Source organism: Perissodus microlepis, chromosome 22 (assembly GCF_051167445.1).
Source record: "Perissodus microlepis isolate ML-2025 ecotype Zambia chromosome 22, ASM5116744v1, whole genome shotgun sequence".
NCBI classification, from domain to species: Eukaryota; Metazoa; Chordata; class Actinopteri; order Cichliformes; family Cichlidae; genus Perissodus; species Perissodus microlepis.
Window position 1 is genome coordinate 23,035,246 of NC_140481.1, and position 22,920 is coordinate 23,058,165.

The 22,920-nt window shown below is 39.5% G+C and overlaps 2 protein-coding genes across 2 annotated transcripts; both read right to left on the reverse strand.

Moving 5' to 3' along the window:
- Window positions 1-198: 198 nt before the first annotated feature.
- Window positions 199-13,582, reverse strand: neu1 (neuraminidase 1). The gene is made up of 7 exons (XM_084918708.1): window positions 13,307-13,582; window positions 8,719-8,908; window positions 8,087-8,349; window positions 5,252-5,434; window positions 2,199-2,418; window positions 1,188-1,422; window positions 199-1,114 (listed from the first exon to the last, which is right to left on the reverse strand). The coding sequence occupies exons 1-6, from the start codon at window positions 13,391-13,393 to the stop codon at window positions 1,202-1,204; spliced, it is 1,164 nt and encodes a 387-aa protein (XP_084774834.1). The 5' UTR covers window positions 13,394-13,582; the 3' UTR covers window positions 199-1,114; window positions 1,188-1,201.
- A 1,013-nt stretch (window positions 13,583-14,595) lies between these two features.
- On the reverse strand, window positions 14,596-22,920 carry LOC146363207 (sialidase-1-like). The gene is made up of 7 exons (XM_084920002.1): window positions 22,683-22,920; window positions 22,109-22,298; window positions 20,930-21,192; window positions 18,587-18,769; window positions 17,943-18,162; window positions 16,751-16,984; window positions 14,596-16,143 (listed from the first exon to the last, which is right to left on the reverse strand). The coding sequence occupies exons 1-6, from the start codon at window positions 22,752-22,754 to the stop codon at window positions 16,764-16,766; spliced, it is 1,149 nt and encodes a 382-aa protein (XP_084776128.1). The 5' UTR covers window positions 22,755-22,920; the 3' UTR covers window positions 14,596-16,143; window positions 16,751-16,763.

Here is a 22,920-nt window from a genome sequence, read left to right on the forward strand (position 1 = left end):
TCATATCCCAACTAAATGTTCTTTCTTTTAGAAAACTCAGCACACTGATTTTCATTCTAATGTAAAGTAAGTTTCAAAATAAAAGCAGTAAATATTTTACAACTTAAAACTGAAAAAAAGGAGTTTTTTCCCTTATATTAGAGTTGTATCAGAAAGACATATAGAGAAAAACATGAAGTGACATTTTTTGCCTTCAACTGTGGTTTAAATCAGTCCCTCCCTTTTATTTTCATTTCAGACATAAAAAGTGCGTTTTCCACAATCAAATCCATAAAAACAAGGACAATGTGACAAGAAGGAAAATCCATTACATCACAGATTCATTTATCCGCCAAGCAACTACAGACCAAAGACATTTGGTCATAATTTGACATTTAAAATACACAAATAAAATAACTCAGCTTCCGCTCCATAAATACAAACAAAGACATTTTGGGTTATGTTAGGCACCTTTTCATTCACACATTCTTCCACACATGTATATGAAACAATTATTTAAACCTCAAAGAAACAATTAAAGAGAATTTATAAGTGAAAATATATATCTTTTAAAAAAGGTTTTGCTTTTTTAGGCCATTATTTTACACAATTACAAGTTTTCTAAAGGTAGAACTGATTTCAATCAGCATGAATTCACAGCAAACTTTATGATAGTAAAAGAAAAAACTGTTGCATCTATAGTGGTTCAAAAGTAATTTTCACTTTCACACACTCAAACATTAGTTTTTTTTCTGTCCCAAAACAATTAGGTTTACAAAATACTTAACAATCAGCTTTTTGTAAACTATGTACCCCGTCTGTAAAACAATCTTCAGCATTTCCTGCTTTGACATATTTCTCTGCCTGAATTTTGCAGCTGTGCAGTTACTTGGCAAATAAAATTAAAGGGTTACAAACACGTGATTTAAACCACCTTTGAAAAATGTAAAGGACAGAAGGATTAAATGAAAGAAAAATATTTTTTGATGGCGTAATCACAAAATGTGTGCGTGCAGATTCTTCTTTCTCCATTTTCGTGATATCCTAGCATGAGTCTGTTTATCTTCCTGAGAAAGGTGATGGATTAAAAAAAAAACCCTCTTCCAGTTTTCTTTTTTCCCTTAAGTGTTTAAATCTGAAAGACAAAGCAGATAAATTATTTATGTTTAGTTTGCACCATAGTTCATGTCTGACTTTGCTCTACCTACGTCCTCGTGTGCTCTTAACGACCACCATACAGGTGGATCTTGGTGAACGAGACGGTCTCGAAATAGTCTTTCTGGCCCTTCTCGTAGATGACAAAGATGTACTTGCGGTCTTCTACAGAGCCGCTGTCCAGTGATGTCATACTGGAGTAGCCGCTCGGACCCGCCCATATCTGGACAGCTTTGTTCTCCCAAGACGTGCCGTTTGTCAGCGACCATTTCAGGGTTAGATTCACTCCTGAAGGAGATAAAGCATCACTTATTTATCCACTCAACTTAATCAGGATCATTTCAACCTGGGTTTTTTCTCATCAGTGAGACTCTGTGTTTTGTGCTGGTTAAGCAGTTTCCACCTGTACTGCAAAGATTCAGGGAAACAAGGTCAATCTATCTGATTACAGCATTGCATCATGGTATCATTTTCTGCCAGAAAGTTTGCCTCAATCTGGCGTGCATGGATCACTGCGTAGCATCAGATTTCTGTGTTTACTTTCAGTTCAAATTGAAACCGAAATAAGTCACTTTTTGATGAAGCTTTACTGAGCTTGTACTTTAGCTCATATGTGAATACAGTTCATAAAAAAGTGGAAAGTTGCCATGATTTATAGAGCTACAGTAAAAACAAACCAGATAAGTTAGGGGAGCTGAAATAAACGTAATTATCATTGGATTCCATAAGAATATAAAGTAGTTATTGTGCCGTAAAGGAAAACACTAAAAGTGGCCAAAGTAACCAAATATTAAATTAAATGTATTAGTAAATACTAAATTTACTCAGGAACTAACTGGGTGGACAGTTTTGGGGTAACAGGACACGAATATTTAATAATTATAACTAATGCAACTGATATGAGCCAAGAGTAGAAACGGGAGCAGAGATCACCATGTTTCATATTAGCATTTCTCACTAGAATGGCATACAGAATACATAAAGAGTAACATTCTTAATACACAAAACTAACTTTTTGCTAGTCTTACACAGAGATGAAAAAGCTTAGTGCTCGTGTTTCTTACTCTTTTGCTCATTGGAGGGGTTGGTGAAGTAGATCACGCCCTCTTTTTGCAGAGCTCCGGCTGCCACTACAGGATCCACCAGTGCCTCGTCAAAAATCAGGCCTTCTAAGGGCAGGGTCAACCCTCCATCATAGCTGTGCACCACAATGCGGCACCGGCAGTGGTAGTTGTTCTGGTTCCGGACGTTGATGGCGATGGTCCCGTCAGTCAACTCAATCGGCTGCAGAAGGCCAGACGGAGAAGAGAGTGTATTAAAGGTGAAAGATTATAATTACAATTGTAATACGGATGCCTTCATATAACTGCACTGAATAAAATAAATGTTAGAATCTACACTGAAGTTAAAGACAAAAACAACAACTTTCTGTCCACTAGACGGCAGAACCACACTTCACAACAGTGCACTATGAGCATTCACGCTTCCTCGTAATGTCACTAAATAAACTAATGCTAACTTCCCTTTAACTTAATAACCACCAAACTTTCTTTTTGCTGCTACAAGTGTGACTTTTCCCCAAGAACCACTTGATAATTTTCTGTAGTGCAAGCAAAACAAAGTCATTTTAAAACTCCACATAAACATTTCCAAAGACAAAAAAAAAAAAAGAGAGAGAGAGAAGTGGCTGTTTAATGTAGGTCTATCAGAAGATTCAAATCATTAGTTACACTCAAGAACAAGAAGACCAAATTATACTTTTCCATAAAAACAACTAATAGAGCCTCCACAGGTTTGGAATATATTGGTTGAAGAAATTAAACCAAGATTAACGGATACCAGAATGATGGGAAGATACAGAATGGAGAAAGAAAGGAACTGTTCATGATCCAAAGCAAACCACATCATGTGTCAAACATGATGGAAACAATATTATGACATGGAAATTTACGGCTGCCAATGAAACAGAGTCACCAGTGTTTATTGATGATGTGACTGCTGACAGAAGCAAACTGCAAACGACACTCAAGAATTTCACAAGAAACTGGATATTCCTCATAGGCCAAGCGAGTCACCTGATCCAACCCAACACAGCACGCGCTTCAGTTATTAAATAGAAAAGCGAATGTAGAAAGAGCCTCAAACAAGCTGCAAGGAAGGAAACCATCTGCAGTAAAGGCCTGACAGAGCATATTAAAGGAGGAAATGCAACATTCGGTGATGTCCTTCACTTCAAGGAGTCGTTATTAAAAGCATTAAAAACAATCCTTATGTTAATTTTTCCTATCGTGTTTGAGCGTCTGAAATGGGGGACTGTGCATAAAAAGGGCCATAATTTATAAACAGTTAATCGTTTTGTAATCGTGAATTAAGCTGAAAGCCTGCACTTTTAAATCCATTGTAGTAGTGTAGTGAAACTCTGGTATTATTTATCCTGTACCACTTTATTTATAAAGCAAGTAAGTGAAGGAGATCACCTGATGTGCGATGATAAATCCTTCCACAATTCTCTATCATCAGAAAGCTCTATCATCTCAGAGTTTGCATTATGTCTTTGGAACGAGTAAAAGCACATGGCCTTCTGACCTGACCTGCTGACCTGTACACAAACATGTGCTAGAGTAGGTATGAAAACAGCACTGTGCTAAAGTATGCAGATGACTCTGTTATTGTTAGTCAGCTGCAGGAAGCCAGCCTCATGATTCTGTTAAATGGCACGTTGAGTCCTCTCTTCAGTTAAAAAATGTCAAAAGATGTTAATCATTGATTGGTCTGATTTTAGGAAATGTGCTCACACACAACAGGTCACAGCTATAAAGGGCCAGGTGGTGTAACGTCTTGAGTCTGATAAACATCTTGGAACAATTATTGATTCAAAACTGAACTTTGAGGCAAACAAACTGTGAAGCTGTGAGCACAGAAGGCACCAGCAACTGTCCTGCTTGAGGAAACGTTCTTACTTCCACAAAACCACGATGACTTTATCCCGCTTTCACCAAGTCTGTTTTGTCCTTTTCCTTGGTGGTCTGGATATTTATGTGTAAAAAAAAAACCCAGAAGCTCACTCAGGCACAATGTTAAATTACAGGCTGACTGGTGAGCCACAGCTGAACCCAGCTTCTCTGTATGTCAGGCAGTTACAGCGGTTGGCTAGTTAACTTTCACTTGATGACTCACAGCCGTTGCAATCTCAATCTCTTCAGTCTCTAAGGATACAAACAGAGTAATCTAAAGCTGAATGATGTTTGATCACCACTGTTATGTTTATATAAATGATATGCAAATACAGGATATGGAATGTGAAAATGTTTAACATTTGCTGATGTTTGTTGGTTTCTTTAATGGGAATTTTAAGTCTGATTATTTTGCTCAGGTATGTAGATTTGAGGATTGGTGTAAATCTTGTTATTTGCTGATTAATGCTGACAAAGGGAAACGCCTTGAATTACACAGGCTCAAAAAACAGGTTTTTCACTTTCTGGTCAGTCTGTTTAAGTCAGTAAAAGCTTCAAGCATCTGAGAACACGTTACTGAGGAGAAGATGACAAGATTTATGGGAAGTATGATTTATGGAAAATATTGATGTCATCAACAAGAAAGCTAGTCAGAGATTTTTTTTATTTATTAGGAAGTTAAAAAGTTTTGGAGTCAACAAAAACATTTTTATTTTTTGGTGTATGTCAGCTTCAATATCTCTATCTGGGATGGTAACCTGAGTGTGGCAGATAGAAACAAACTGGGCAGCATTGTCAGAACTGCTGTTGGTTGACAACAAACCTCATTAGATAATCTGTATCACACTGGCGTCTTAAAAACGCCCGTTCTGTTGTTGCTGTCTGAGAACGTCCTCTTTATTCTGATGCCACTAGGTAGAAAAAAAGTGTGCATGGGATCATTTGTATGAATGTATGTAGTTATTATTGTTTGAATAATTACCAGTATTTTTATTATGGATTGATTATGAATTGATCTGCAGCATGGTGAACCAAAGACAATTTTCCGCTAATGTCGACAATAAAGGTAATTTAATTGTGGAAATGACAAAAAACTGTAACTGTTCAAATACTAATGGCTCTGACTGTAAACTCTAACTGACTGACGGCACCAGCAAACATACTTGGCACTCATCAGGGTTGAAGTCCTGCGCTTTCTTCTTCTGGTTGTAGGGGATGCTTTTCAGCGCTGCGCCGTTGTACCAGGTTTGTCCATGGTCGTCGCTCAGGATGCAGAAAACACCGTCGCCCTCCAGCGTCCCGTGACCGCAAACCACCAACCTCCCCTTTTCAGGATTGAAGCGCTTCTGTAGTCCAAAAGACACAAACAAAAAACAGTTCAGGGATGCAGCTGTTGGTTATCCTCATTTAGTATTTTTTTAATGTTTAAACACGGTTGGTGAGCTGAGAAGTCAGAGAGAAAACAAAGAGAAGAGGAATTAAATGAGTGAGCTGTGTGCAAATAATTTTTTTCTTTTTACAGATACTGTTTCGTGTCATATTACTGATTAAAAAGGTGTAATATCCACAACCATAACAGCTCTTAAAGATTGATATAGACTGTGGAGAGAAACAAGCAGCTGCAGACATTACTGTGTGGATTAAATGCATTCAAAGCTGAAAATAAAGCTATGCATCTGGTTAAATTCAGTTGAATAAAGTCCATATTAGAAAGGCAAGTATAAATATAGCTCACACAAAAACAAAGAGGTTCATTTACTGAATATCGGTGCTTTTACACTTGCAGTGCCTTACATTATGCTCTAACTTTTTCTTTTATAAACCAGCTTTAATATTCCTGTGTGTGAGCTGAGCACCTCTATACAAGCAGAGGTTTGCTTGTCTGGAGCATTCACGTGTGTGTTAACACCAGCGATGATCTCAGAGGAGCAACTGCTGCTGCCCATCAGTCTGGGTTTCCAAACAATTTGAAGTTGACTCAAAAGTGGAAAACATTCAGGACAGCTGCTGATCTTCCCAGGAGTGGACGTCCCAGCGAATTCACCCCAAGGTCAGATGGTTAAATGCTGGAAGAAGCTGGATAAAAATCCCTGAGAGCTACATCTCAGACTCAGCAGGCCTCAGCTAGCAAATTAAATGTTACAGTTAATGTTCATTTAGAAAAAGACTGAACAAGCACAGCTTGTTTGGAAGGGTTACAAGGAGAAAGCCTGTCTTCTCTAAAAAGAACATGAAAGCACGGCTTAGGTTTCCTTTGGACAGACGAGGCCAAAGCGGAGCTGTTTGTTCATCGTGCACAGCACCACCTGACAACCAAACACAGCATATCAGCACAAACACCTCATACCAGCTGTCAGGCACGGCGCTGGAGCACCTAGCCACAGGACCTGAGCACCTTACAGTCATTGAGTCATAAAGTCAAACAGTGGTGCTACGAGCTACTGAATCACAGAGTGTACTTAGTTTTTCACATGACTGTAGCTCATAATAAAATAAAATAAAATAAAAATGAATCTGCATGTTCTAGGGAAGGCAACAACATCATAAGAAGCAGATTTTATTACAGCAGCGTTAGTTCACCTCGCACTTAACATAATGTTTCAGTGGAGTTTCAAAACATATCAGCAGGTTACGGCATTAATTGGGATTCTATTATCTATTTTTATTTCATAAAAGGTAGACCAGTGTATCCTCTGCTTAACGAAATAATACTTCAGCACTTCCAGCTCACTTCACTTCACACAGTTAGGACCCTTTCATCATCGACAGCCTTACTCTGACCTCTCAGAGGCATGCAAGGGAAAAAATGACATTTCATTTTTATACTTGTCATTGTTCTGGAAACCCCATTATAGTTTTAGGGAGCATTCATGGTTACGAATTTATGCTACACGTAAGGGTTTCACACTTAGGATCCCAACTGCTCAGCCACTGAGATGATTCGTAGTATATTTAGACATTTAGTAAAGACACAAACATCCCAACATGTTCACTTTGTCTTCCACTGATGCCTTTCTTATTTATGTCTGATTTAAGTATCGCTTCCCTGTTTAGGATTAATGAAAGTATTTAAGGAAGTCATGTCAGTGTGAGGTATTTTGATTACAATTACAGGTAACTGAAAAATACTCAAGTACAATCGTTAGACCACAACTAAGACATACTGTGCATCAAATGCAACAAGCTCCGTTTGCATCTGATTCTGAGTCCATTTTAATAAACTAACACTCTGTGAGAGGTTTATATAGTTTCAGCTGCTACTACTGACCACTTTTTGTCTGAACTGAAACAAGAACGAAGCCAGGTGTCGTTTCTCTAATCTGGACAGAATAATAAAAGAAACAGCAATCACGAACCAGTGCAATCCACCGTAATCCTTTATCTTCCGAGCTCATGACTTTTTTTTCCTTTTTATTAAAGCTGGCCTGTTTTTATGACAGCTGCACATTGCAAAACTCTGATGTCAAACTCAAACCAGTGCAGCTTTTGTACCCGGGTCACATGAAAGCCTTTTGTCTCCTCTGCAGTGTTCAGACTTTGAGATGATAAAGCTGGTCAAGGCAAATACAGAAAACTGATAGGGAGTCAGATTGATAAAGAATGTAGTCTATAAGTAGAATCAATAAAAGGCTTGTGGCTTCTAATGCATGAACACACAATCACTCTTTTTGCTAAGCATCAAAAGAATATTCTTAATGCTAATTTAATGCAAATTAGTTTTTGCACATTACACCTAAACCTCTTCAGAGCATAATTACAGAGGTGGAAAACAGATGCATGGAGCAAGATTTCAGGAACAGGAACCAAGAGAAATCTACCTGGAAAATCTCACTTTAACATCTTGAATCGTGACTCTGTGATGGGAATTGCTGAGCACCCAGGAGCTCATGATCACAATAAAAATAAATCCAGCTTAAAGGTCGTTTCACTTACATTTTAGCTCATTTTACAGCTTGAAAAGTTCTCTCACTTCAGTGTCACATGTCTTGTTCTCTCACCTGGAGGCCGAGGCCCGGCCCGGGAGCGAAGTTCTTCACGCCGAGCGTAACCGAGAGGTTTCTGGGCGGGGTCCAGCTGAGGCCGTCATCCCGGCTCTCCACCATCATGATGCTGGCCGGGCTACAGTGGTAGTGGTGGAAGCACACTGAGTAGATCAGAATCACTGAGCCCACTTCCTCGTCCACCACAACAGAGCCCAGGTTTATGCCATCCGGCGCCGCCCCGTCATCGATAATAAAGGTGGTCGGGGACCAGGTGGCTCCTAGAGAGATGATAGAGGAAGAGGAGGAGATGAAGCAGAGAAAACGTGACCTGTTTTTTGTGCTTTCGTGATTTTTACTTTTATTTCAAGGCTCAGTCAGCAGAATTTATATCATCAGTCTGTTCTGAACACTGTGTAGAACTCGTTGATCCAGTTTCAAGGTATGAAATGTTAAAAAAAAAAAATTGGTAAATATAAATAAAACCAAACATCTACTCAGAATATCAATTATGGTTGATGCTAACGATGACATACACACCCAGACATTCATTCAGAAGCGATAAACTCTCCTCATTTGCGCCCATGTGACTGCTTTCTGACACACTGTGTAAGTTTTGTGTGACTGTCTATCTCTTGCAGTGGTCTTGCCTTTGTCGGTGGAGCGCCGCAAAGCAAAGAATTTCGCTCCAATGTCAGAAGAAGAAGACTTCCTGGCTTCTGCAAACGCCAGCAGGCTTCCTTTGGGGGTGAAGGTGAGCAGCGGGATCCTGTAAGTGTTTACCTGACCCTGGGCTCCGCTCACCCACAGCAGCTGCTCCTCAAACACCAGGGGGTCGATCTGAACAGCGGGGAGAAGGGCAGGTAAAACAGAGGGAAGAGATATTTGTGAATTATCTGTAGGCAGGAGCATCTTCAGCATGCTTCAGGTGTCATGTAACCAGTGTTGGGTAAGTTACTTTAAATTAGTAACTTAGTTACATTACTAGTTACTTCTATCAAAAGTAACTCAGTTACTTCAAGTTACTCGTTACTTTCAGAGTAACTAGTTACTAGGGAAAGTAACTTTGGTTTTACTCAGAATTCTCTTGTTAATGTGTTGCTTCCGTAACTGGATACCCAGCAAGATTGCCAGTCTTCTAGCTTGCTTACTTGCCACAAGTGCACTGTGCCACCTACCAATAGAAAGGAAAAAATAATGTGCACATTTCCACGAGAGAAATCCCACACCTGATTCTATCCTAGCCTGCTTTTTACATCCAACACAAAAACTGCAGTCGTGGTGCTTTCGATTGTACTCAGAACTCGGAAATTCTGCCTTCTGAATAGGAAGATGTAGGTAACACCAGACTACAGATGAGCTGCATACAGAGCTGGACTGGGACAAAAAAATCGTCCTGGGCATTTTGACTAGAGACCAGCCCACCATTATAGCAAAAATCATAAAGCCTTTGAATGAAAATAAACACTGTTGTGACAGTGATGTACACAGCTCTGATGGTATATATGTATCAATCTATCAATTGTTTGTTGTAAGACTCAGATAATTATTTTTTTTAAAAGTGAGACATTTTAAATGAGAATAAGAAAGTATTTCCTTGTGCTCCCCTTTCCCTTTTAATGCCCTACATGGACCCCTGGCAACACTTTGCTAGATCCGCCCCTGCACAGTTACCAGCTGTCAGCTACTTAGAAAAGGATCCTGGTGTTATTTGTCTCTCAGAAACAGTTCATAACTTCCCTTCAACTCATTCATGTTAACTAAAAGGTAAACCTGTTTCTCCATCACAGCTCTGATGATTCAGTAAGGACATCTCCTGGTTTCATCTTCATGTTTCCCTCTCACCACATAACCAAACCGATATCATGACCAGCAGCTTTACAGCTGTGGCTCCAGCAAACATCAGCTGATACTAGAAATTAATATTAAATAAATTCTAACAACAGCTGATCAAGCTTAAAAGTGCTGCTGTTGTTTACCGCGACATCCGCTGGTTTCCTCTTTCTGGCGCAAAGTGGGCGATAAATAAACAAGAGAGAAAAGCCAATCAGCTGATCATTGATCAGTTTCATGATTGAAGTAGCAACAGGAGAGGCAGGGGGAGAGAATGAGAGAAGAAGAGGCAGCTGACAGCGTAAAGACGCAGAAAAACTCCAGCTTTGTGTCTTTTTCCATTCTAGCTGAAGTCCGGGACAAACTGTGTTCCTTTTCACCTCAATACGAAACGCGCAATATTTTCTCTGAATACGAGACGGTTCCGTTTTTTTACGGGACGGTTGGCAACTCTAATAATTAACCTTATGAACAAAATAAAGTTCAACATCAGTAACATAGCACCCACCCAGCTGTATAGAAACTCCGTCATGCTAGCTAGCACGCAGTACGAAAAAGTCAGCATAACGAAAATAAACTCCACCTAAACTTGGTTCATATCTGACCCAGATGGACTACAGGTTATAACTTCTTACCTGAAGTTCAGTTCACCTGACACTCTCGGACCAGCGGCCGCTTCGGGTCTCTCCTCTTGCCTCCCTTTTCCTTCATCCACCTGCTGGCTTCCACCACTTGCTAATGTTATTGAATCTGTGGAAGCTCCGCGATAGCCACCACACGAAGTAACGAATAACGAGCCTATCTAAATCCCAGTAACGAGTAACGCGTTCCCGGTTTTGGCAAAATAACTAGTTACCGTGCTCGTTACCACAATAATAACGTAGTTACTGTAACGCGTTACTTAATAACGCGTTAGTCCCAACACTGCATGTAACAGACAAACATGTGATCTGTCTTTGAGTTCAGGAAATGAAAAGAAAATCAGGTGATCTTGCTTTTCCTTTAAGGAAGCGATTTTGTGTCCTTCAGCCACTAGAAACCATTATCAAGGGTCTAAAGTGGCATCCTGGCACCTAAAATAAATGAATAATTCAACCTGATAGGTAATCTGGTACAGAATAGTCTAAATCAGTTCATTTTTCATGTGGTGCAGCCTGACAGTCCTTTCAGCTATGACTATGAAGGCAATTAAAGTCATCACATGGCCCTGTCGTGCACCAACTCCATTGAAGCGAGGCGCTTCCTCCTTCTGTTTTTTTAATATGTCAAGTAAGTTAAATTCAACATTTCAAACATCTCAACTTCTATCACCAAAAACACAAACTGTTTCTGTGCAGTTTGAATATTAATACATCTGTTAGCTAAGGGTAGAGCTGCAGTATTTTCCAGGAGCACAAAAGTGAATATGATTTCACACTGATAGACAGGTCAGGAGAAGATGAGAGATTATTTTGAAGGGTAAAGACTGTAACAGATAAACTGGAAATTTAAAGCTTACATACCACGTCTTAGTGCATGCCAGATTTTAAAATCAGGCAGTGGATCTGTACAGGATGTGCAGCTGAAGTTATCTGATTACTTAATATCTGAAGACTATCCTCTGATAGTTCTAACATGTTATTAAAAGTGTATACTGTGTTGTATGGTTTACAGCTGCATGTTGCACTAATGCAGGTCAACAAAGCCATAAGACAGATAGACAGCAGACATTTATGTGGGAATTATGGTTTTAAGTTTTTTCATAGGATTCGACATAAAGTTCTGACCATGCAATAATACACTCAGCTGAAATTAGAGTTAATTTTGATAATGCATTAAAATAAATGTCCATATGCATATGACTAAGTGACACATGTTGCTTCTAGAAGGGTTTTGGTAGGAACAATCAATACGAATGTAAGCCTTTCTTTAGTAACACTTACCAAATTCCACCTTTACCCTAGCTTTAAGGTTTAAAAGCAGCAATGACGGTTCATGTAACATCAGTACTGTAGAAACTTGTTCTTTCAGGGGTCACAACAGCTCAGCATTTCATATCTGCCTCCATCTCACCCTATCCTTAGCAACTCCCTCTGCCACACCAACCCTATGCATGTCCTGCTTCACCTCATTTGTGAACCTGCTCTCTGGGCTCCCTTGTCGACATGCTGGTTTGGCAGGTCTCTAAACCTGAGCTCTCCCTCTGATGTGCTCATTTCTAATCCTGGTCATTTTGAACAAAAATGTTAACATCTTCAGCTGCACCTCCTGTCGTTTTGTCAGCACATAAGTCTTCAAACCATACGTCATAGCAGGTCTAGTGACAGTTTAATTCTTCTCTCCAGAGCATGCCTGCACCTCTCCAGAGTCTCTTCCACATGCTTAGTACTCTTACTACAGATCACAATGTCATCTGTAATCATAGCCCACAGAGACTCCTGCAGACTCCCAATGCATGTGAAGGTTATCCTGTCTAACGCTATGCCCATCAGTCAAAGTTACAACTCACCAATAGGACAAAAAGGCTTTTAAATATGATGGAAACTACCATAGAGAAAATGAAGCAGCAGTATATTTTGAGAAACAGAGTTACTGTCTTTTTTTTGTTAGTGTGACTTTAAAGTGTCACACAACAGGAAATGGTTCAAAGTGATACAGTACGTGTGTGTGTCATAACTGGCTAAAAATGGTCTGTTACCAGAGAGAGCAGCAGCCCAAATAACAGTGAAATAACAGAGAATACAAAAGTATATACAGACTATCTCATGAGGCCACAAGAACAAACTTCTTATGGTGTTTACTTAGCAAGAGAGTTGGGAAAGTTTCATTCAAATGTAATATATCTGCTTTAATCCCAGCATTGTTAACGTGTCTCACTTTGTCCCACACAAACTATCTGTTTGTCCCACATTTAGTTTGTTAGTTGCAGTTTGTATTCAGCAGCAGGCTGAATCCGCGAAGAGCAATAACCCTAAGAAATGCGGGGCAATAGGCCACAAAGAAACTAAACTACTGCACAAACACAGAAAACTTCAAGTTCCCCCAACTGCCAAATCCCACTTTAACCCCTGGTTATATCCACTGTTGGGTTGCTTGCCTTTAGATTACTCTCCACCCAGAAAACAACCGCGCTAAACTAGATAAGTGATGGATGATGATTTTACTACAGTCATTGAACGTCTTTGCACTGTTTTATCTCTGAAGCAGGAAATATATAATATTATTTTTCTTTTATATATTCTTATTGTTATATGGTTGCGCGTTATATGACCTGAATGAAAGTAAAGTGCATGTTTGTAGTCCATCTTCTAAAGTTGTAGTTTCAGCACAGACATCCGCTGTCACATTATTGCTCAGAAATTCATGCCGAGCACTTAGCATGCTGTTATGAAGAGATACTAAGCAGATAATTGCGGGCTACTGTACCTGCTGAGGGCTGACGTTACAAACACAGCAAGGCACCACAACAAAGAGCTGTAGCCAAAGAGCAGCGAGCCGGCTTCCTGCTGCCATGTTGGCTCTTTCTCGTAACTCCTTCTTCTTCTTCTTCACTCCGGCAGACACAAAGAAGCGAGTGAGGAAAGAAAGTGTCGAAATAAGTCTGCAAAAACAGAAACAAAAAGAGTAGTAGGGATAAAACTCTCTCCTCTACTTCATATACCGAAAAGCCTGCCGCTGTGAGTCATATGACCCAAGGTGGGAGTCACATGACTAACGTCACTCGTTGCCTACTTCGGATTTTATGTAATTTCTAATCGTATTTAACCTGACATGTTTTCTATAGTCCTTTATTAACTATTAGAAATGTATTATTATAATTATTATTTTTTATTTGGACTATTTTGCAAATATTACTTTTCACTTTAATTGCTATATTTTATTGAGTCTACAAGAAAGCCTGTTTGCAAGTGGTGTAAATATATGTATAAAATTACAAATACATAATATTACACGTGTTGTGACATTTTTAATTAATTATTAATGTAGCTGATGGATCAGCAGGACTTACATCTATATCGTCTTGGCTCAGTTTTTTTCTCGGATATACATCCGGAAATACCGGAAATACCGTCCGTGTGTAAATATGTGCATCTAATTCAAATTTACTTATGCACTAAATTATCATGTCTCTATTCACAATACAGCAGAATGGATGCACTTACTACTTTTATCCAAACTGTGGCAGAATATCATGAAAACAGCACAGACATCAGCCAATCTAAAGTGTGCTGTACAGAGATAATCATGAAATCGTGCACATACACACCACAGAACCACAGACCAAAAAACTCAAATCAGCTGCAGAAAACAATCCTTTACATTTAACTAGTGAAGCTGCAAACCTCAGCTCAGTGGGCACTAATGACCCTCCTTCCACTCAATATAAACATAAAATTTATATATTCTGCATAATACAATGTCATATGGATGCATTTCCCTGTGTGGCTGGCCAATAAACAGCATATTTTAAGGGTTAAATTGTACATCTATGACTTTTTTTCTGTGCTTGCAATGATCAGGATCGTTTATTTATTCTATAAATAGTAGCCATCCTTAACCCAACAGGACATTTACAATAGATAACTAAAACGACAACATATTCTCCTTACATACAAACACAGTTTTATTACGTCATTCACACACAAACACACACAGGTAAATGTAAACCACTCAGATTAAAAACTCACTTTGCAAAAATGATGCAGAAAAATGCAGAAAGGAAAAAGAAGATTTTATTTAAAATAATATTTAAAAGATCCAACTTCACATGCACAACTTCATGAAACAGTTTATTTGTTGATTTGCTGTACAGCTGATTAGGGAAGATCCTCTGCAAAAATCCCCCTGTTTTCAAATCCCAACTAAATCCCTGAATAAACAATAAAAACAGAAGTATGTTGGAAAATAAAAGTAATAAACATTTTACAATTTAAAACTGAAAAAAGGAAATTCTTTCCTACATTACAGCCATATTTATATCAAACAGGCACTCAGAGAAAAACATAAAGTGACATTTTTCCATCATAGAAACAGAAACAAGAACAATTTCATTACAAGGAAGAAAATCAGCTACCGCACATTTAATGTACTCGACTTGTAGTTTAAAGTGCTGAGTGGTCAGTAAGACCAGAAAAGTGTTGCATAAATGCAATTACAGTACACAAGGAAACTATCATTATTATTATTATTATTATTATTATTATTATTATTATTATTATTATTACAGCAGATCTAATGGACTCAACTGGACATTTAAAACCCACAGGTAAAAAAAATGCAGCATTTTCTATAAAAATCTAAATATAGTTCCTTTGGTTACATTAAGTACCTTGTTTTTTTCACACATTCGATCACACAGGTACCTGAATTTAATATTTTACATCAGTTTTCTAAGAGCAGAACTGATTTCAGAATTTGAGGCATCTTGTATATTTAAGAAGTTCACTTATGTGACTACACCAGGGGTGTCAAAGATAAGGTCCGGGGGCTAGAATCAGACATGCACAGACTCCATTTGGCCCGCTGAGCAGCTTTGGAAAACGTGAAGGTGCGCATAAATTGTGGACTTTTAACTGCATTTTCACAACTTTAACACTAGTAAAGACCTCCCCGATGGCCATTCAACTTTCTGTTTAAAAATTACCTGACAGTCTGGCCAATGAGCAACCAGAACCTTTTCTATTATTTACGTACTGTTGAAATTGGTCTTCTTTTTCTTATATTAGAAGATCTCAGGAATTAAATGTGCAGTTAAAATTCTTTACAGCGACAGAAAAGGGGGCTTCACTGGTCAGGCCCACGATTTAAATGAGTTTGACGTCTCTATGCAGCTCTAGATTTTGGCCACACTGTGCATGCGTCGTGGACTGGTTGAAGCCAGATGTCTATGACTGTGTCAGTTTTACCGTCATTTCAATGATATATCAGTAAGGTAGCTCAGAAAAGAAAGGGTGGTAGTTTTTTCAGCATCTCTTGCTTCGTCATTCCTGTGTGAGGTCAGGAGTCTGTCAGAATATTGTGGCTCTGCAGCTATTTACCAAAACACACATAAGACTTGTGACATAAATCAGCTTTGGAAAATGTAAAGGATAGAAAAAAAAAATAGAAAAAAGATTTTTAATCAAAAATAGCATGACATTCATTGTGCAGATCCTTGTCTCTCCATTTTTTGGACATCATGAAATTAGTTTTAAAGTCTCTTTGCGTTCCTGAGAAATTCGATGGATTAAAAAACCCTCTTAGTTTTCTTGCAGTGTTTCAATCTGAGAAAGAAAACAGGTGTAAATATTGTTAGACAGTTCACACTGTTCTGCATAAGACAACAAATGAACAGACGTAAATCCGGCTTCTCATCCACAACTTTGTCTCTGCATGTTGGGGTGATATAGTTTAAATGGATGCTTCTTCTTCCACCCGAAGCGTCTTGATTTTGATCATCGCAGCGTGCTGCCATGTATCAAGCGTAATTTTCTTCTCTTACTAATTTTTGCACAGTGCATCTTACGTGAAAAGTCGCACGATCATCCTCAGTTAACAGAAGAAAGCAACATTTATGTTTATTTCGAGGGTTCTCTTGCAAACGCTGCCTGCTTACCTCTGCTCTTTGATTACATTTAAACATTTAATTACAACAACAGGTCACAGGACATTTTAACATCAGCTGTTCCTCTTGTTCACATTGAACTTTAAATACTCCAAGTGCGCTCTCTGATTTCACTGGAACATTTTAAAAGGTTATATTTATTTTTGTGCAAATAGCCATGTACGTGCTTTACTTATCTAAGTGCAAGGACACATTAGATGTACTTCATGAACTTTTGGATGTTTAAGTAAAGGATTTAATAATATTTTCTGACCTTTTCTACCTACCTTCTCGTCTGCTTTAATGGCCACTATACAGGTGGATCTTGGCGAACGAGACAGTCTCGAAATACTGATTGTGGCCTTTCTCGTAGATGACAAAGATGTACTTGCGGTCCTCTGCAGAACCGCTGTCCAGTGAAGTGATGCAGGAGTAGCCGCTCGGTCCCGCCCATATCTGCATGGCTTCCTTCTCCCAAGATTTGCCGTTTGTCAGCGACCATTTCAAGGTTAGGTTCACTCCTGAGGGAGATTATGAGGTTATTTATTCAATCACCCAACTTTATAACATAAATCTTAAAGAGAGTTTTCAGTTCAATTTAAAAAAGCATTAAGGGAATCCTCGATCATCGTATATCAATCTCTCCACTTAGAGAGCATAAACCATCGTGAATCTATTTCAGCTGCTTTGGTGCAAATTAAAGTGACAACATGAGAGGCAACGAGGAGACAAACTACCAAAAAAGGGAGTACTTTTGCAAAGACCATTGCTCTCGCCTTATCCATCCTTGCTGATTTTTCTGTAGTGTTGCTCTGTGTTAGTGTCCTTCTCACTATTGGTACTCTGGTTGCACAGATAGTTCAGTGACACATCCATATGTGCCACAAGAAGGTTTGCTGTGCCACCCAGTACAGTCTCAAGAGTGTGGAGGAGATACCAGGAGACAGGGGAGGTTACATGAGGAGCTAGGCAGGGACGTAGAAGGGCATCACCCCAGCAGCAGAACCAGTCTCTGCTCCTTTGTGCAACTGCCAGAGCACTACAAAATGAGTCTACTGACATTCTTCAAGATTGTGCTCCATTAGTGTTTTTGAACAGTGTATGTTCACTGGAAGAGGACTTATCCTCATTATTGGCTCCATATTTTGATTATTAAACTCTGGAAGAGATTTACTCATCAAAACAATCGTTCTTTATTTTATTTGGGCCTTTGTGCAGCCCTTCAGTTCATCTACTATTAGAAACAAGACATTTTACCTCCCTTTCTGTCCTTTGAGCTAACTTGAGCTAACTGCTCTCTTTGACATCATACAGAGACAAGAGTATAAAAAACTGTGTGAAAGCTGAACATTTCGTATGACGAGAGATCAGTGTAACTATATCTTTACTTAAAATAAACAAAAGTACTGCGTACAAAACTAGAAACTGTGCTTCTACAGAATTAAAGTGCTTTGTTTACTAGAGTTTAACGCGTCTCACTCTTTTCCTCGTTGCAGGGGTTGGTGAAGTAGATCACGCCCTCTTTTTGCAGAGTTCCAGCTGCCACTACAGGATCCACCAGTGCCTCGTCAAAGATCAGGCCCTCCAAAGGCAGGGTCAACCCTCCATCATAGCTGTGCACCACAATGCGACACTGACAGTGGTATCTGTTCTCGTTCCGCACGTTGATGGCAATGGTGCCGTCAGTCAACTCAATCGGCTGGAGAAGAAGAGACGGGAGAGAAAAGACTACAACTGAAAGGAGTAAAAAGAAGCTGTTAATGCTTGTGTGTGTCACTGCACAGACCTAGCTTTAGTGATATCACATTTTATGAACTTCTCTTTTACTATGATGCCAGTTCATAGAATCTACAGATGGAACTGAAACTGGCAAAGCAGGTAACTATGTGGAAGTTTCATCCAGTTTTATAGGAATGTGAAAATACTGCTTTGGTAAATGTGGTTTCTCTTAAAGTCACACTGAAATCAATTTAAAACTTAACCTTTTTTTATTCTTTATATGTTATTTTACATCATCATAGTGTTTACTTGTTTGTGCTGTGTGGTAGCTGTGTGTCTGTTGGATCACTGTCAAAAAAAGACATTTTTAATCCCAGTGACACATTTTCCTGGATACCTCTTACCTGGCACTCATCAGGGTTAAAGTCTTGTGGTTTCTTCTTCTGGTTGTAGGGGATACTTTTCAGCGCCGCACCGTTGTACCAGGTTTCCCCGTGGTCGTCGCTCAGGATGCAGAAAACACCGTCGCCGCTCAGCGTCCCGTGACCGCAAACCACCAACCTCCCCTTTGCAGGATTGAAGCGTTTCTGTAGTCCAAAGCAGACAAAACAGGAAGAAAGATGGTGATCAGAGTCAGCATCGTTACCTCTGTTATAATTCTTATCAGTGCATAGTATTACATCTGAGTAGATCACTAAACACCTAAAGGTTTTTATTTAAAAAGCAAACCTTTTGGGTTTACCGAGGCTTTAAACTGCAAAGTAATGACTGAATGAATCTGGGGGTTATTGTTATGCATGTTGTTGTTTTTGTGCTCTCCTGCAACCTCAAGTATTGGTTCCTTGTTTAGGTTCTTGTTTCAGTTTTTAAGTCTTTTTTTATTATGCTTTAACTGTGAAAATTGTTTAAAGTCATCAAAATCTATTCCAAATCTATCTGCTTTAGAGATACAGGTCACTTAAATTTTAAGTAGAGCAAAAAAGCAGCAAAATAAGAGGTAGATTTTTTTTTATTCCCTCTGAATTGGAGCAATAAAAACACTCGAGTTCAAACTGGGCGCTGGTACAGCAGGTAAACCATATGCCATATGGTTATTCCTTAGGCCCAGGTTTGAATTTTTCCCATAGCTTTGCTGGTTTCTTTCTTCTGTCCTTTCTAGAATAAAAACTAACAAGCCACAAAATATATCTTAAAAAGTATAAACAGCAAATATAGTTGTTGTTGTTTTTTTTTTACAATAACAGCAGTAACACCTGTTGATCACCTGTGAACTATTAAATCTTTACCAGAAAAGGTTTTTTTTTTTAAAGAAAAAATATCAGTTTGCATATATGAGTTTAAATTTGCATCATTCTTGTCATGGCTAACCGTGTGGGGAAATAAATGAGGACCCAAGAGCAGGCACTCGCTGAGATACGAAGGAGGTTTATTGTAAAATAAAACACAAGGAGAGAATGGCAAAACGGAACAAAAGATAATCTAGACTCGGAGGAATAAACTTTACACAGACGTAAAGCTGAAAACACTCATATGAGACAGAGACCTTCAGAATAAAACAGGAAACTCACACATGCGAAGACACAGACCAAGAAACATGGACTTTACACAGAGGGAACACACGGGCAGAGAAAACTAAACACAGAACAGAGGGGGCACAGAGAAACATGAGGGGCAAGGGATCAAAACCTAGGAACCATAGAAATAAATCACAAATGAACTCGACATAATACAAAAATCTCAGAGAACTGAAAACGCTGGGTCACAATGACCCAGAACCGTGACAATTCTTGCAACATCAGGCATTTTTGTGTAACTGATTCTGCGTTTTCAGGAAAAACTAATCTGTCTATGACAATGTTGAGGTCTCAGAAACTGAGAATAGCTTGTATGGAATATGATACACGTGGCATCACGAGGTCAGGCGTGCACATGGTCGGTGAGTTTCAGCTTGTGACGCCGAGGCTGAATACATGTCGGCACTTTTACATGGTGGATCATTTGACCTCAACAAGAAAAGACGAACAACGCGCCTGAGAGAGGCTGTGATATGGCATCAAAAACAAAACCAGGCAGCTCAGTTTATAACACTAAGTTCATTTTAATGAACTGGCGCTCCATGAGGGATTTAAACCCTGTTGTGCCAAACTGTTGCACTTTCAGGTGCTATACTGACCATTTTCTGTCTGAGCTTGAAGCTATGAGGATCTCTGCTCTCACTTCTTTAATTTGGACAGAATAAAAAAAAGAGACAGGAATCGAGAACCAGCTCCAAACTGTTCCATCACTTAACCTCCAGGCTCATCAGTTCCTTTTGTTAAAGCTAGCTGCTAAATTCACAGCAATGCAGCTTTTTGCACACATGAAAGTGTTTCTACACAGAGATAATAAAGCAGTGCAGGACAGCTCTCCTTCCACACAGAAAACTGATCAAGATCAACGATCTGATCCATCAGCATATTCAATAAGGGCCTTGGTGCTTCTAATGCACAAAAAACACTCTTTTCACTGACAATAAAAGATTCATGCTGCCAAACCAGTGCACTAAGTTTGCACACACGTGCAAAATTATGCATAATTACAGAGGTGGAAAGCCACGCAGTAAAATCTTACTTTATGACTTTCATGGGAATACTGAGCTGTCAAGATTCACATGATCTAAATAAAAATGAATCCGGCTTAAAGGTCATTGAAATCATTTTACATCTTGAGAAGTTCACTCACTTCACTGTCACATGACACTCTCTCACCTGGAGGCCGAGGCCCGGCCCGGGAATGAAGTTCTTCACCCCGAGCGTAACCGAGAGGTTTCTGGGCGGGGTCCAGCTGAGGCCGTCGTCCAGGCTCTCCACCATCATGATGCTGGGTGGGCTGCAGTGGTCGAGGTAGAAACACACGTCGTAGATCAGAATCACTGAGCCCACTTCCTCGTCCACCACAACGGAGCCTAAGTTCAGGCCGTCCGGCTTCATCCCGTCATCGACGATGAAGCTGGTCGGGGACCAGGTGGCTCCTGGAAGATGATAAATTGTTCAATTTGACTTCGGATTTGATGTTCTATGATTTAACTTTCTACTCAATGAACAGTTGTGTTATAACTCTGAATTTTTTTTGTCTATGTTTTCCAATAATTTTGTGCATTTTCTCCTTTTAAAACCAAGATTTCAGTTTTATGTTTGGGGCTCAATCACGAGAATTTATGCAATCAAGCTGTTGTATTGCTGTTTTTTTCTACAAACCAGGGCTAAAACTGTGACATGTGTGACATAATTTTGAAAATATTTGTAAAACCAAATATCTGCTGCAAAAACTGACTGATGCTAATGATAATGACACATGTCTCTTAACTGAACTGGTCTCCACAGAGAGGGCAAACATCAGAGACAGGTGTGTGAGTCTCTGCATCGCGCTGCACCATAATTGTTTTAATCGCACATGAGGTTAACACAGGGACAGTTTTCAGAGTTTTCAGGGGGGTGGACAAATGGATCATGACTGTGCTGCTCTTCTACAAATCCTTCTTAACGTTTTAAGCTATCGTGTCTACAGACAATAAATGCTGTCATGGCTCACGACAGGTATTAGCTGATTGCTCATTTCCAGTGTATTGTATTTGATACCTCTTTTATGTTAGTTTTTGAGACTTCTGCATCATCAGCGTGATTTTTCCCCCCAGAAAAAAAACCTAAACAATTTGCACAAAAGTTACAGATGTAGCAAAAATGATGCAAAAGTGTTTTAACACCTTTATCTGTTTATTTATTTATTATTTTTTGCATTTGGCTTTGACGTCTGCCTTTCTTCCCAGCGCTTCCACTTCCCAGTCTTGTTTAAAAGTGAAGTTTTGCATGTTTTGACCCTCTGTGTTGCTCTGACTTGTGATCGAATGCACGTATACAGGCTGTTAGTTTGACTCAGCTGAGTCTTGCCTTTGTCTGTGGAGCGCCGCATTGCAATGAACTTCGCTCCACGGTCAGCAGAAGAAGTCTTCCTGGCTTCTGCAAACGCCAGCAGGCTTCCTTTGGGGGTGAAGGTGAGCAGCGGGATCCTGTAGGTATTCACCTGGCCCTGGGACCCACTCACCCACAGGAGCTGCTCCTCAAACACCAGGGGGTCAATCTGAACAGCAGGGAGGAGGGCAGATAAAAGAGAGTCAGGGATGACTGAGAAGTATCTACAGGCAAAACCAGTTTAGCCAAGAGCATCTTCAGCATACTTTAGGTGTCATGTAACACACAAACATGTGATCGTGCTTCGAGTTTTGGAAATTATTTTATTTTATTCAACTGCAACATTTACCTAAAAATAATTTATACCTTAGAAATCCCCAAATCATGCAAGTTCTAGAGAAAAAGAAACAAAAAGCCTAACATTTAACCTTTAATGAATCGATTTCACTCTAACCAACCTTAGCTAACACGTCACCAGCTCCACCGCACACACTGCAGGGCTTCAGCATGCTGCTATAACCCGGTAATAAGCAGGTAATAACAGGTACTGTACCTGGGAAGGGTTGACGGTGAGGACACACGAAGACGCCAAGAGAGTAGTAACCACAGTGCAGAGAGCCGCCATGCTGCCATGTTTGACTTCCTTCTCGGATTTCTCCTTCTTCAGAACAGAAACACACAGCAAAGATCGTGCGAAAGCCTCTCCTCTTTTATCTTGCCTTAATCTTTAACCAACACATCTTCCCCATTGATCTTTCCAATAAGTCATATGACAAAGACGGTCACATGAC